This window comes from Pristiophorus japonicus, chromosome 3, assembly GCF_044704955.1.
Source record: "Pristiophorus japonicus isolate sPriJap1 chromosome 3, sPriJap1.hap1, whole genome shotgun sequence".
NCBI lineage: Eukaryota > Metazoa > Chordata > Chondrichthyes > Pristiophoridae > Pristiophorus > Pristiophorus japonicus.
This window is the reverse complement of record NC_091979.1, coordinates 79,274,186-79,289,882: the sequence shown is the minus strand read 5'-3', so window position 1 is coordinate 79,289,882 and position 15,697 is coordinate 79,274,186. Positions and strand designations below refer to the sequence as shown.

At 50.2% G+C, this 15,697-nt stretch overlaps 1 protein-coding gene across 3 annotated transcripts in view; it reads right to left on the bottom strand.

The window, feature by feature from the left end:
* Window positions 1-15,259, bottom strand: part of parp14rs1 (poly(ADP-ribose) polymerase family member 14-related sequence 1) — an 87,623-nt gene extending 72,364 nt beyond the window's left edge. For all 3 annotated transcript variants that reach the window (XM_070875479.1, XM_070875481.1, XM_070875480.1), the window contains exon 1: window positions 14,932-15,259. In XM_070875479.1, coding sequence (XP_070731580.1) covers window positions 14,932-15,124 — 193 coding nt within the window. In that variant the 5' untranslated portion in view covers window positions 15,125-15,259. The remainder of the gene's footprint in view (window positions 1-14,931) is intronic.
* Between the last annotated feature and the right edge of the window lie 438 nt (window positions 15,260-15,697).

The following is a 15,697-nucleotide window of genomic DNA, read 5'->3' as shown; positions in this document are numbered from 1 at the left end:
CTAAAAATTTCTCAATCCTCTGGCCTTCCACTAATCTTCGCAACATTGTAAGCCTCTGTTTTTGTTTTGTTTTACTATAAGAATACTATCAGAAAAGGTGGCAAGTCAAGTCAAAGTGCTTCCACACAGGTGGGAAATCACTGAGCAAATATTTATCAGGGGTGCCAGAGGACTGGAGGGTTACTAATGTTATACCCCTGTTCAAAAAGGGGGAGAGGGAAAAAAACAGGTACAGGGGCAGCGCCCTGAATCCGGAACCCTCGGGACCGAGGCCGTTCCGGATTTTGCGTTTTGCCAGACTTTGGAACATCTTTATGATGTCACGAATCCGGGCGATGAGGTCGTGAGGGGGTGGTGCTCGTCGGGCGATGAGGTCGGGCGGGGCCCTGCCGCCGTGGAATTGGTTGGGCGGGCCCTGCCGAATACGAACTGGTCGGACTGAGCCCCGTCACGGTGGTGTTCGGGCGGGCCAGCGAGGAGGCCCCGAGATTGGGCAGCGGCGGCGAGGTGAAGCCCGAGGTCGGGAGGCAGTGAGGGGCAATGCGGCAAGGCACGAGGTCGGGCGGCAGTGAGGGGCGATGCGGCAAGGCACGAGGTCGGGCAGCGAGGGCAGGCGGCGGTGAGGGGCGCTGCGGCAAGGCCCGAGGTCGGGCAGCGAGGGCAGGCGGCGGTGAGGGGCGCTGCGGCAAGACCCGAAGTCGGGCGGCGACGGCAAGGTGAGGCTTGAGGTCGGGCAGCGGCGGTACCTCGAGGTCGGCAGCGTCGGGATTCCGGAACATTTTACAGATTCCGGACGACCCTGCCACCAATCGGTCCGCATTCCGGAACATCCCGGAACTCCGGATTTTAGACGCTGCACCTGTAACTGCAGACCAATCAGTCTAACGGTAGTGGGGATACATTTAGAGACAATAAATCAAAAGTAATTGTCAACTTGGAAAAACAAAGATTAATCGATGACAACTTGCACGGATTTGTTAAAGGTAAGTCGTATTCAAATAACTGGATTGAGTTCTTTGATGAAGTAATGGAAAGGGTGATGAAGGTAATGCAGTTGATGGAGTCTGTATGGACTTTCAAAAGCCGGTTGTTGAAGTACAACATAATATACTTATTAGCAAGATTGAAGCCATGGGATTAATGGAGCAGTGGCAATGCGGTAATGAAATTAGCCAAGGGATAGAAAGCAGAGAGTAGTGTTGGACGGTTGTTTTTCAGACAGGAGGAAAGTATACAGTATTGTCCCCCAGAGGTCGGTGTTAGGACCACTGCTCTTTTTGATACATATTAATGACCTGGATTTGGGTATAATATATACAGCGCATAATTTCAAAGTTTGCAGATGAAACAAAACTCAGAAAAGTAGTAAGCAGTGAGGAGGATAGTAGAAGACTTCAGGAGAATATCAATAAACTGGTGAAATGGTGGACACATGGCAGATGACATTTAAAGCAGAAAAGTGTAAAGTGATGCATTTTGGAAGGAAGAATGCAGAAAGGCAATATAAAGTAAATGGTACAATTTTAAAGGGGTGCAGGAGAAGAGAGACCTGGGGGTTTATTTACAGAAATCTTTGAAGGTAGCAAAACAAGTTGATAAGACTTTAAAAAGCATATGTGATCCTTGGTTTTATAAAGCAAGGCATAGAGTACAAAAGTAATGCTAAATCTTCATAAATTACTGGTTAGGCCTCAACTTCTTGGGACAGGTTGAGCGTCCAAAATCCAGAAACCTTGGTACCGAGACCGTTCCGGATTCCAGGTATTTCGGGATTTTGGAACGTCTTTGCCTGGGCCGAGGTAGGTGGGGTCGGGCAGCCGAGATAAGGGGGAGAGGGGGAAGAAGGGGGGGAGTCGGGGCTGGAGCGAAGTCGGGCCGGGGCTCGGTCGAGCCGCCGAGGGCCGGGGCGAGGTAGGGCCGCCGAGGGCCGGGACGAGGTAGGGCCGCCGAGGGCCGGGGCGAGGTAGGGCCGCCGAGGGCCGGGGCGAGGTAGGGCCGCCGAGGGCTGGGGCGAGGTAGGTCCGCCGAGGGCCGGGGCGAGGTAGGGCCGCCGAGGGCCGGGGCGAGGTAGGGCCGCCGAGGGCCGGGGCGAGGTAGGGCCGCCGAGGGCTGGGGCGAGGTAGGGCCGCCGAGGGCCGGGACGAGGTAGGGCCGCCGAGGGCCGGGACGAGGTAGGGCCGCCGAGGGCCGGGGCGAGGTAGGGCCGCCGAGGGCCGGGGCGAGGTAGGGCCGCCGAGGGCTGGGGCGAGGTAGGGCCGCCGAGGGCCGGGGCGAGGTAGGGCCGCCGAGGGCCGGGGCGAGGTAGGGCCGCCGAGGGCCGGGGCGAGGTAGGGTCGCCGAGGGCCGGGGCGAGGTAGGGCCGCCGAGGGCTGGGGCGAGGTAGGGCCGCCGAGGGCTGGGGCGAGGTAGGGCCGCCGAGGGCTGGGGCGAGGTAGGGCCGCCGAGGGCTGGGGCGAGGTAGGGCCGAGGGCTGGGGCGAGGTAGGGCTGCCGAGGGCCGGGGCGAGGTAGGGCCGCCGAGGGCCGGGGCGAGGTAGGGCCGCCGAGGGCCGGGACGAGGTAGGGCCGCCGAGGGCCGGGGCGAGGTAGGGCCGCCGAGGGCCGGGGCGAGGTAGGGCCGCCGAGGGCTGGGGCGAGGTAGGGCCGCCGAGGGCCGGGGCGAGGTAGGGCCGCCGAGGGCCGGGGCGAGGTAGGGCCGCCGAGGGCCGGGGCGAGGTAGGGCTGCCGAGGGCTGGGGCGAGGTAGGGTCGCCGAGGGCCGGGGCGAGGTAGGGCCGCCGAGGGCTGGGGCGAGGTAGGGCCGCCGAGGACTGGGGCGAGGTAGGGCCGCCGAGGGCTGGGGCGAGGTAGGGCCGCCGAGGGCTGGGGCGAGGTAGGGCCGCCGAGGGCTGGGGCGAGGTAGGGCCGAGGGCTGGGGCGAGGTAGGGCTGCCGAGGGCCGGGGCGAGGTAGGGCCGCCGAGGGCTGGGGCGAGGTAGGGCCGCCGAGGGCTGGGGCGAGGTAGGGCTGCCGAGGGCCGGGGCGAGATCAGGCCGTCATGAGATCAGGCCGTCGAGGGCCGGGGCAAGATCAAGCCGCCGAGGGCTGGGGCGAGGTCAGGCCGGGGCGAGGTCAGGCCATTGTAGGGCTGGGGCGAGGTAGTGCCGAAGGCTGGGACGAGGGCGGGCTGCTGAGGCGGAGGGAGACCGGATTTCGTAACATTTTTCGGTTTTCGGACAACCCGTGTCCGGATTCCGGAACATTTCGGATTTTGGACGCTCAACCTGTACCACACTTTTGGAAGGGCGTCAAGGTGCTGGAGAGGATGCAGAGGAGATTTACTGAAATTATACCAGGGAAGGGGGACTTCAGTTACATGGAGAGACTAGAGGATCTGGGGTTGTTCTCCCAAGAGCAGAGAAGGTTAACGGGAAATTGAATAAAGGTGTTCAAAATCATGAATGATTTTGTTAAAATAAATGAGGAGAAACTGTTTCCACTGGCAGAAGGGTCGGTAACCAAAGGACGCAGATTTAAGGTAATTGGCAAAAGAGCCAGAGGTGAGATGAGGAGAATTTTCTTTTACGCAGCGTATTATGATGATCTGGAATGCATTGCCTAAAATGGTGATGAAAGCAGATTCAACAGTAACTTTCGAAATGGAATTCGATAAATATTTGATGGGGAGAAAATTGCAGGGCTATGAGAGAAGAGTAGGAGAGTACAACTAATTGGATGGTTCTTTCAAAGAGCTGGCACAGGCACGAATGGCCTTCTGCGCTGTAAGATTCTATGTACAAGCAGTAACTCCGTGTGTGGTTTCCCCCCAGTCCCGCTGGGTTGAGGAAGTTGGCAACTGACTCCACATCTCTGCTGATGTTGCTCTCAGCTAGACTCTAAGGGCCCAAGTTTCCACATGATTTGCGCCTGATTTTTTAGGAGCAACTGGTGGAGAACGGACTATCTTAGAAATCGCAATTCTCCACATTTTTTTTCTGCAGTTCTAGTCAGGTAGAACAGTTCTACTTTGGAATAGAATTTTTTCTTCAAAGATTTTGTCCAGCTACTGACGCCTGATTTGAAAGTTTCCACAGTGAAAACGTACTCCAAACTAAAGTAGAATGGAGCAAGTGAAGATTTTTGTAGAACTGAAAAAACCTGTTCTACACATTAGAAAATCAGGCGCAGGTTACAAATTAGGCGTCCAGAACGAGGTGGGGGGGGGGGGAAGGGAAGTCATTAAATTCTATAATAAATCCTTATTTATACTTATACAAATATTATATAAATAAATCCAACCTGAATAAACATTTATAAGCAAAGAAAAGATTAAATAAACCATCTTCCTACCTGTGTGAAAGTGCTTCAGCCAGGGAGAATTCTGCAGCCGTTCGTGCCGCTGAGCGGGAGGGGGAGGGGAAAGCCGTTCGAGCTGCTGAGCGGGGGGGGGGGGGAGGAGAAAGTGGTTTGTTGCCGCGGAGGGGAGGGAGGGGAAGAAGACAGCGGCTTGTTGCCGTGGAGAGAGGGGAAGGAGACAGCGGCTTGTTGCCGTGGAGAGAGGGGAGGGAGGGGAAGGAAACAGCGGCTTGTTGCCATGGAGAGAGGGGAGGGAGGGGAAGGAGACAGCGGCTTGTTGCCGCGCAGGGGAGGGGAGGGAGGGGAAGGAGACAGTGAGAAGGGTAGCCTCAGTGCTGATGGCAATGTGATTTTATTAAAAAATGTTCAAAAATTATACAGCTACAAAGAACTACAAAAATGGCCGAGTGCCAATGTTTTTTTTCACATTGAGCATGCGCGAACGCTCCAACGCGCACGTGCAGCGTTGCCGGCAGGAAAAAAACTAATTTAAATAGTACCCGCCCCCTCCCACTTACAAAATCGGCGCAAGTGTAGGCTCCGCCCCCCTGGGCACCGCGCCAAACAGACAAGAAGCTGCAAAGCGCTCGAGAATAGCGCGTTTTTTTTCTGGCGCCGTTTTAGGCGCGAAAAACAGGCGCCCAGCTCGGAGGGGCGCCCGTTTTTTATCCTGTGGAAACTTGGGCCCTAAGAGCTGCATCGTTACCTCTGGTGTCCCCCAAGGATCTATCCTTGGCCCCCTATTTTTCACCTACATGTTGCCCTTTGGCATTATCATCCGAAAACACAGCATCAGTTTCCACAAGTACACTGATGACACCCAGCTCTACCTCACTTCCACTTCTCTCAACTCCTCCACGGACTCTAAATTGCCAGACTGCTTGTCCAACATCCAGTTATGGATATAGTCAATGTATTCACTGAGGCATATGAAAGCATGGGCCTTACACTTAACATCCGTAAGACAAAGGTCTTTCACCAGCCTGTCATCGCTGCACAGCACTGCCCTCCAATCATCAAGATCCATGGCGCGGTCCTGGACAACGTGGACCATTTCCCATATCTCGGGAGCCTCTTATCAACAAAGGCAGACATTGATGCGGAGATTCAGCATCGCCTCCAGTGCGCCAGTGCAGCCTTCGGCCGCCTACGGAAAAGAGTGTTTGAAGACCAGGCCCTCAAATTTACCACCAAACTCATCGTCTACAAGGCTGTAGTAGTATCCGCCCTCCTGTATGGGTCTGAGACATGGACGATGTACAGAAGGCACCTCAAGTCGCTGGAGATATATCACCAACGATGTCTCCGCAAGATCCTGCAAATCCCCTGGGAGAACAGGTGCACCAACATCAGTGTCCTCGACCAGGCTAACATCCCCAGTATTGAAGCACTGACCACACTCGATCAGCTTCGCTGGGCGGGCCACATAGTACGCATGCCAGATATGAAACTCCCGAAGCAAATGCTTTATGCGGAGCTCTTTCATGGTAAACGAGCCAAAGGAGGACAGCGGAAACGTTATAAGGACACCCTCAGAGCCTCCTTGGTAAATTGCGACATCACCACTGGCACCTGGGAGAACCTGGCCGCAGACCGCCCGAGGTGGAGAAAGTTTATCCGGGAGGGTGTTGGGCTCTTCGAGTCTCGACGCAAGGAGCATGAAGAGGCCAAGCGCAGGCAGCGGAAGGAGCACGCGGCAAACCAGCCCTACCGACCCCTTCCCTCGACAAATGTCTGTCCCACCTGTGACAGGGTCTGTGGTTCTCGTATCGGACTGTTCAGCCATCAAAGAAATCACTTTGGGAGTGGAAGCAAGTCCTCCTCGATTTCGAGGGACTGCCTATGATGATGATATGGATGAGCAGAAATTTTCTCCAATTGAATATTGGGAAGACGGAAGCCATTGTTTTTGGACCCTGCCACAAACTTCGTTCCCTAGTCACTGACCCCATCCCTCTGCACAACTTCTGTCTGAGACTGAACCACACTGTTCGCAACCTTGGTGTCCTATTTGACCCTGAAATGAGCTTTCGGCCACATATCTGCAGCATAACCAAGACCACCATTTCCATCTCCGTAGCATTACCCATTTCCGACCTTGCCTCAGCTCATCAGCTGCTGAATCCCTCATCCATGCGTTTGCTACCTCTCGACTTGACTATTCCACGCACTCCTGGCTGGCCTCCCACATTCTACCCTACATAAATTGAGGTGACCTAAAACCATCTGCCTGTGTCCTAACCCGCTCAGCCATCATCCCTGTGCTCGCTGACCTACAATGACTCCCGGTTAGGCAACACCTCGATTTCAAAATTATCATCCTTGTTTTCAAATCCCTACATGGCCTCGCCCCTCCCTATTCTGAAATTTCCTTCCGCCTCACTGTCACACCCCCCGCCCCCCACACCCAGAGATACCTGCGTTCCTCTAATTCTGCCCTCGTGAGCACCCCGATTATAATTGCTCAACCATTGGTGGTCGTGCCTTCAGTTGTCGAGGTCCTGAGCTCTGGATCCCCCTGCCTAAACCGCTCTACCTCTCTTTCCTCCTTCAAGACACTCCTTAAAACCTACCTCTTTGACCAAGCTTTTGGTCACCTGCCCTAATTTCTCCTTATGTGGCTCCGTGTCAAATTTTTTGTCTCATAATACTCCTGTGAAGCGCCTTGGGATGTTTCACTACGTTAAAGGCGCTATATAAATACAAGTTGTTGTTGTTGCTGCTTGAGATGTCTTCAAAGATTTTCCACCCACTTCCCACTTCATCCCCACTTGTACTTTCCCAAAGCAGTCTCTAGGAACTAGTCGATTCAATCTGCATTCCATAGTATCGTGTTCATGTTCCACCATATTGTTCCACCATATGTTACCATTTAGTGTTTTTTTTTTAATAAGTACTTCTTCTAAAAATCTGGTTTTATAACAAGGAAAACAGCCGACCAGGCTCCTGCATAGATTGACTTTCTACAGTAGCATGAGAAACTGAAGCACTGGGGTAATGTAGCACAAGACATAACACTTCTCTTTCTACTGAACTCTTTCAGTCACACACTCAAGCCACCACACGCAACCTGGTGTTGCACTGTGCTGCCACTGATGTTCCAATGCTTAACCTCACAATTATATGCTAATCCTTGTCCCTCATCCCTCTTCCTAAATTAATTAGAAGACTCAGTAGTGCCAGACAGACTGATGATAAAAACCCTGACGACAATATGCCACCTTTTGTTCTTGCCATGGGAAATAACAGCACAGAAATTGACATCCCACATGATTTAAATAGTGAGTTAGAGGGAGCACTAGGCATTTATTGAGCAAACATGAATTGACGCAGGTAGTGGTGATAAGCAAGGCCAAAGAAGAGCTAACCAGAGGGCCAGCTCACATCCTAGCTCTGCTGAAAAGGACAGGGAAGTTGCCTTCAGGTTTCTGTAATTAAAATATAGAGGACTTCTGTGAACCAGCAACTGCTGAATACACTGGACTGCGTGCCAGGGAGCTTCCAAAACATTTCAGATAGTACAGTGGAGTTCATAGAAACATAGAAAATAGGTGCAGGAGTAGGCCATTCGGCCCTTCGAGCCTGCACCGCCATTCAATGAGTTCATGGCTGAACATGCAACTTCAGTACCCCATTCCTGCTTTCTCACCCTACCCCTTGATCCCCCTAGTAGTAAGGACTATATCTAACTCCTTTTTGAATATATTTAGTAAATTGGCCTCCACAACTTTCTGTGGTAGAGAATTCCACAGGTTCACCACTCTCTGGGTGAAGAAGTTTCTCCTCATCTCGGTCCTAAATAGCTTACCCTTATCCTTAGACTGTGACCCCTGGTTCTGGACTTCCCCAACATTGGGAACATTTTTTCTGCATCTAAACTGTCTAAACCCGTCAGAATTTTAAACGTTTCTATGAGATCCCCTCTCATTCTTCTGAACTCCAGTGAATACAAGCCCAGTTGATCCAGTCTTTTTTGATATGTCAGTCCCGCCATCCCGGGAATCAGTCTGGTGAACCTTCGCTCAATAGCAAGAATGTCCTTCCTCAAGTTAGGAGATCAAAACTGTACACAATACTCCAGGTGTGGCCTCACCAAGGCCCTGTACAACTGTAGCAACACCTCCCTGCCCCTGTACTCAAATCCCCTCGCTATGAAGGCCAACATGCCATTTGCCTTCTTAACCGCCTGCTGTACCTGCATGCCAACCTTCAATGACTGAAGTACCATGACACCCAGGTCTCATTGCACCTCCCCTTTTCCTAATCCGTCACCATTCAGATAATAGTCTGTCTCTCAGTTTTTACCACCAAAGTGGATAACCTCACATTTATCCACATTATACTTCATCTGCCATGCATTTGCCCACTCACCTAACCTATCCAAGTCACTCTGCAGCCTCATAGCTTCCTCCTCGCAGCTCACACTGCCACCCAACTTAGTGTCATCCGCAAATTTGGAGATGCTACATTTAATCCCCTCGTCTAAATCATTAATGTACAATGTAAACAGCTGGGGCCCCAGCACAGAACCTTGCGGTATCCCACTAGTCACTGCCTGCCATTCTGAAAAGTACCCATTTACTACTACTCTTTGATCCTGTCTGCCAACCAGTTCTCAATCCACATCAGCACACTACCCCCAGTCCCATGTGCTTTAACTTTGCACATTAATCTCTTGTGTGGGACCTTGTCGAAAGCCTTCTGAAAGTCCAAATACACCACATCAACTAGTTCTCCCTTGTCCACCCTTCTGGAAACATCCTCAAAAAATTCCAGAAGATTTGTCAAGCATGATTTCCCTTTCACAAATCCATGCTGACTTGGACCTATCATGTCACCTCTTTCCAAATGCGCTGTTATGACATCATTAATAATTGATTCCATCATTTTACCTACCTCTGATGTCAGGCTGACCGGTCTATAATTCCCTGTTTTCTCTCTCCCTCCTTTTTTAAAAAGTGGGGTTACATTGGCTACCCTCCACTCCATAGGAACTGATCCAGAGTCTATGGAATGTTGGAAAATGGCTGTCAATGCATCCGCTATTTCCAAGGCCACCTCCTTAAGTACTCTGGGATGCAGTCCATCAGGCCCTGGTGATTTATCGGCCTTCAATCTCATCAATTTCCCCAACACAATTTCCCGACTAATAAGGATTTCCCTCAGTTCCTCCTTCTTACTAGACCCTCTGACCCCTTTTATATCCAGAAGGTTGTTTGTGTCCTCCTTAGTGAATACCGAACCAAAGTACTTGTTCAATTGGTCTGCCATTTCTTTGTTCCCCGTTATGACTTCCTCTGATTCTGACTGCAGGGGACCTACTTTTGTCTTTTCTAACCTTTTTCTCTTTACATATCTATAGAAGCTTTTGCAGTCCATTTTAATGTTCCCTGCAAGCTTCCTCTCGTACTCCATTTTCCCTGCCCTAATCAAACCCTTTGTTCTCCTCTGCTGAGTTCTAAATTTCTCCCAGTCCCCGGGTTCGCTGCTATTTCTGGCCAATTTGTATGCCACTTCCTTGGCTTTAATACTATCCCTGATTTCCCTTGATAGCCACGGTTGAGCCACCTTCCCTTTTTTATTTTTACGTCAGACAGGGATGTACAATTGTTGTAGTTCATCCATGCGGTCTCTAAATGTCTGCCGTTACCCATCCACTGTCAACCCCTTAAGTATCATTCGCCAATCTATCCTAGCCAATTCACGCCTCATACCTTCAAAGTTACTCTTCTTTAAGTTCTGGACCATGGTCTCTGAATTAACTGTTTCATTCTTCATCCTAATGTAGAATTCCACCATATTATGGTCACTCTTCCCCAAGGGGCCTCGCACAACGAGATTGCTAATTAATCCTCTCTCATGACACAACACCCAATCTAAGATGGCCTCCCCCCTAGTTGGTTCCTCGACATATTGGTCTAGAAAACCATCCCTTATGCACTCCAGGAAATCCTCCTCCCCCGTATTGCTTCCAGTTTGGTTAGCCCAATCTATGTGCATATTAAAGTCACCCATGATAACTGCTGCACCTTTATTGCATGCACCCCTAATTTCCTGTTTGATGCCCTCCCCAACATCACTACTACTGTTTGGAGGTCTGTACACAACTCCCACTGACATTTTTTGCCCTTTGGTGTTCTGCAGCTCTACCCATATAGATTCCACATCATCCAAGCTAATGTCCTTCCTAATTATTGCATTAATCTCCTCTTTAACCAGCAATGCTACCCCACTTCCTTTTCCTTTTATTCTATCCTTCCTGAATGTTGAATACCCTTGGATGTTGAGTTCCCAGCCCTGATCATCCTGGAACCACATCTCTGTAATCCCAATCACATCATATCTGTTAACATCTATTTGCACAGTTAATTCATCCACTACCAACTATCAACTTGTACATGGTTCCCACATGTAGCATTGACACTCTGCAGTTAACCATGGAATGTGTGTTCACCTCAGCCGAGAACTCTCTACAGCCATCTGTGGCATTGGAAGAGGATCTCTCAGCGATACTCATATTGGATCCATGCAAGCTCTGGGCTCATCCATCTGCTCTGCTTGGACAGCCTGGGAGAGCAAACGCATGGAAGCTTCACTTGAGTCACTGATCCGCTGGAGTCTGCTCTAGGTGTGCTAAGCTGCAGCCGGTTGCATGGGGCAGCTGTGCAATAGAACGATAATGCCATCTCTCATGATAACAACACTTCTGTACCCTCTTAACCCCCTGAACAAATGCCCACCCAGGTGCCAGAAAGCCAGTTGAGCCACACTGCCCCAGAAGGTGCCGATTTGTGGCAGTCCGCAGCTGGGCCCTCTCAGGTTTGAGCTCCTGCAGGTCAGCAATCACAAGCATCTCACATGCCCTTGAATGAGCCACAGCTGTCTCCCTCCTCCTATGTTGAGCCACAAGGAGAGCATCTGATACAAGTACTAGAATAGGTGAAAGTACGTTTCAGACAGGCACGAAGGGCTCACACTGGAGTTACAAATAGTTTGTAGACTTTTTTGTAAATCATTAAAACGACAATATTTTTGAAATCTGCATGTAAGCAAAGATGGTTCAGGGCTACAGTGACCTTGATTACAACAAGCAATACTTGTTATTATTCTGACATTACCTCCCTCAAGGATTAAAACCTCCTTTTGCACTGCTCCTCAGAGAACTGCAAGTTTGTTGTTCTGGGCCTATAAAGTCTGTTGAGAGAGTAAGGCTTCCTCCAAACATACTTCCCTCGAATTGCTTTCTCTACAGCTGCAGCTGTTTGTTGCTTCTTCTTCCCAGAGTGGGATTCCTAGATGAACCCCTCCATCTAGGTTCATCTAGGAATCCCACTGGACAGAACTGCAATGTCACAAGGCCCTTAATAATTCAGAATCTGCATTAGCAACCGCAGAAATACCACGGGCAGCCCTCCCTGAATTTGGAAAGAATCTTCACCCAGGAAAAAGGTCGGGATCACAAGTTCTGCCCAATTCAGCTCCAACAGAAAAAGCACCTTGGGGGAAAAACCCAGCACTCTGTTTTTATGCTTAGGGAATTCTTGGATAAAACAATGGGGGTGTCATTGGCCCCTTTTTAAGTCCCATTAGCACCTCCATATGGGGCACTAATGGGGCGTAGCTGACTTTTTGCTTGGGGAAGGAGGGTGCTACCACCTCCTGGGAAAATGCCCAGGTGTTTGCGGAGGGCCACGCACTGCGATTAGCCCCCCAGGATGGCGCGCAACTGACGATGACGCCATCGTCGTACGCAGTGACCCTTTACCGTCCCTCAGGGGAAATTGCCCCATGGGCCGCAAGGCTGGCGTGAGCGGATGTCAACGCCAGCTTTGCTGGTTGTGAAGCTGCCAACATCCACTCTCAGCGCAATAGTTAAAGAAAAGGGTGCCAGCATCCCCCCCCAGCCGTCATCTTTTTTCCATTGCTGACTCTTATTTCGGCTCCACAATGGAGGCCCTAGTGTAGCCTGGCACTCTATTTTGGGTATCGGGCTGCAGGCCCAGTCCAACGCTGCCCTGGTGGCCTAGCGGAACATTTCGTGTAGCGCTTCCCTCACCGCCAGGGTAACGCCTGGGTAACCGCCCCCAAAGGAAGTGGAGCGAATTCAGCGGCGGGGGTGGGACTTCTGCGCCAGGTGCAGAAAGTCCACGCCCCAGAGAGCTACCATCCCCAATCGCGGAGCAGGGCAATTTTACCCCCAATGGATTTTACTTAAAAAGCAAACTTGAATTTGAGGCTTTTTCTAGAGACTTGCTTTTGTTTCTGTTGGTAGTATTTTGTTTCACTGTTTATTTAGTGCACAATCAGCATTGTCCAGCAGATCACCACTTCTGTGCTAGAAATTGCCCTTCGCCCTGATTGGGAATGGTAACCTTCCAGGACCGGGACTTCCTGTGCCCAGCCCGACATAGAATTGGGCTGCACACCCCTCAAAGGAAGGGGAGCACTCCTGGGGCGGTAGCGCGGGCCTTCGATTAAAGGAAGGGTCGCTGCACACTCTGCAGGCCAATTGGTGGCCACCAGTGGGTCACCAGGGACGCGATTGACCAGATCACCCAAAACAAAGTGCCGGGCTGGTCAACGCGAGGGCCACCAATGTCGGGCCGACCCGAGTCGTCAATAAATAAAGATGGCGGCCCAGGGCGCTAAAGGCCCCCCCCCCCTTTAAGTGGCGCCCCGGCAGCGAATGTCCGCCAGCTTTGTGACCCCCATGGGGCATTAAGGAGTCGGCGCAGGGCAGTAAAGGGTCAGCGCACATGGCGATGTCATCATCGCCAGTTGTGCGCCAGCCCGGGGCATTAACCATGCACTGCTGGAACAGTGTTCCCCCAAACTTCCGGGGCAATTTCCCGGGAGGTGATAGCGCCAACCCTCCCCCGGGCGAAAACGTCATTGAGCCACGTTAGCACCCCGAGAGATGCTAACGGGGCTATAAAAATGGGCAGTTTCACCCCCCCCTTCTTTACGCAGATTGTTGTGGGGATCTGGAACTCACTGCCTGGAAGAGTGGTGGAAGCAGAAACCCTCACCACTTTTAAGAGATGGTTGGATGGGCACTTAAAGTGCCATAACGTGCAGGGTTACGGACCTCGAGCTGGTAATTGGGATTAGTCAGGATAACCTCTTGTTGGCTGGCGCAGATATAATGATAAGTGCTGCAGGGAATCGAATATGGTCAGGGTGGTCTCCTGGACTAGTTTCAATCGCCTGGATGGGTCGGAGAATTTTCCCAGAATTTTTTCCCTAAATTGGTCTGGGTTTTTAATCTGGTTTTTACCTCTCCCAGGAGATCACATGGCTCCGGTTGGGTTGGAGTGTAGAATGTTTCAGTATAAGGGTGTCGCAGTTGTGTGGGGCGGACTGGTTGGCCTGGATGCTCTTTACCTTTCCGCCATTGTTCATTGGTTTATATGTAACCTTCAGGGCTGCTGACCGAGGGCCATGCGGCTCTTTGTCGGCTGACACTGACACGATGGGCTGAAATGGCCTCCTTTTGAGCTGTAAATTTCTATGTTTCTATTCTATGTCTCTAATAACTCACTGACGTTCAGTCTGCATACTATGTCCAACATCGCTACCCATTATATTTCAACAGATCAGCCCCCTTCTCCTGAAGCCTCTTAAAACGGATGTTGACTGATAGTCCAATCACACTGCTTTTATTTTGTGCTGCACTTGCATTGTCAGTGCTGAACTTTAGCAACTGGTGGAGAGGAGGGGAGGGAGAGCGGGTTACACGGGGCGGTACGAGTTCAGTTTATCACTCGGCTGTTCTGTTCATCTCTCTGTCCCAGTATCAGTCAGTGGATCCCTTCTCTCATGACTGTGTGCCGTATAGGCGATCCTCAAATACTAACGCCATTTCTCCCCATTTTCCATTTAAAACACGGATTATCAAGAACATCGATAAATTATAAGAGTTATAAGCATAATGAAGGTTTCTAGTTAATCATGGTATCAGTTCCAACAGACAAAAATACTCCATCTCTGCTTGGACCAATTATCGAACATTCACATCAACTTCACTCACATTTTAAAGAAAATTGCATTTGTTTGGTCTGTGTGATTTGTTTTTTCAAGATTATTGTACACATTTGTTTTAAACTTTGTGAATACACGCATGGTCTTTTTCATGTTAATGATGTCAGTAAGTTGACGGGGAGCTGTTTCTGTCCACCCTACCTTCCTCCCTGCTCAGAGTGCAACATTCACTTCCAGAAACGAATGGTTTTCGGTCAAAATTGGATGTTTTCTTCGATTTTTTAAAATCGCCAGTGGTAAATTGTTGTTGAGTGGGAGTGCCCAACATACTTAGTATTAAAACTATACCCAAATGTTAAATATTTGCCTACTGCTCCCGGAACCTTGGGGCTTTGTAATTAACAATCAACAATCACTCAATGCGGAAATGAATGTTTCACCAGGCTGCCGCACCCTCCCCCAACTTAGGAGGTTTCTGAACTGACCTCGCCCAATCGAGGATTGCCTGTTACCTAGTGAATTTCTAAATAAAAGTTGGATTTGACTTTGTGTAACTATGAATTCTAACGAATTGTGTCTGAAAGTGTGAACTTTAAATGATTAAAGAAACTCACGCACTTTGCTCACTGGTAAACCGCACCACTGCTTGGTTTTTGGAGAGATCTTGATATTCCACGATGCAGTCTCCGCCATTAGATTTCTTCTTACTTTGGAAATAAATCTGCAGCTTTGATTTCAAAAGTTTAGCGATGTCTGGATTCCAGTCACCCTCAATTAATAGAGGATACTGATAAGCACCTTCTGCCGCCATCTTCCACGAGCGAATGAAAGCTGTTCAGTCCTCTACAATGTATTTGTTCCATTGGTTTCAGTTTCGTTTCTTGTGAAACAAAACTTCACGAAAGGCCAAGTTGTGTTGAAGTGGGGAGTTCATGGTTATCAAGTTATTTCCTTTGCTACTTCTAAAATTCCGTTCCAGAAAACATTTTGAAGGTACTTTGAGAATTGTACGCCTTGCAAGTCACAAATTTAAATTTGTAAACATTAATATTTGCAACTGCCTCATGTATCTTTAAAAACACATCTGATGTAGTGTAATAGAGTTCCCCGAGTGGACTACTGTGGTAATGCAACTCATCTTGTGTGTAAGTGTGCTTCTTAGTGATGTTTCCGCAAGAAAAATCCCCTGGGAGGACAGATGCGCCAATGTCACCAGCATCATCATCATCATAGGCAGTCCCTCGAATCGAGGATAACTTGCTTCCACGTCAAGAAGTTCATAGGTGTTTCAATGAAGGACCTAAAATTCCAGGTCTCATCGCTGAGAGCTTGCCGAAATCAAACGCAGGCAGTGGAAATTTAGGTCCTTCAATGCTGGCAATCA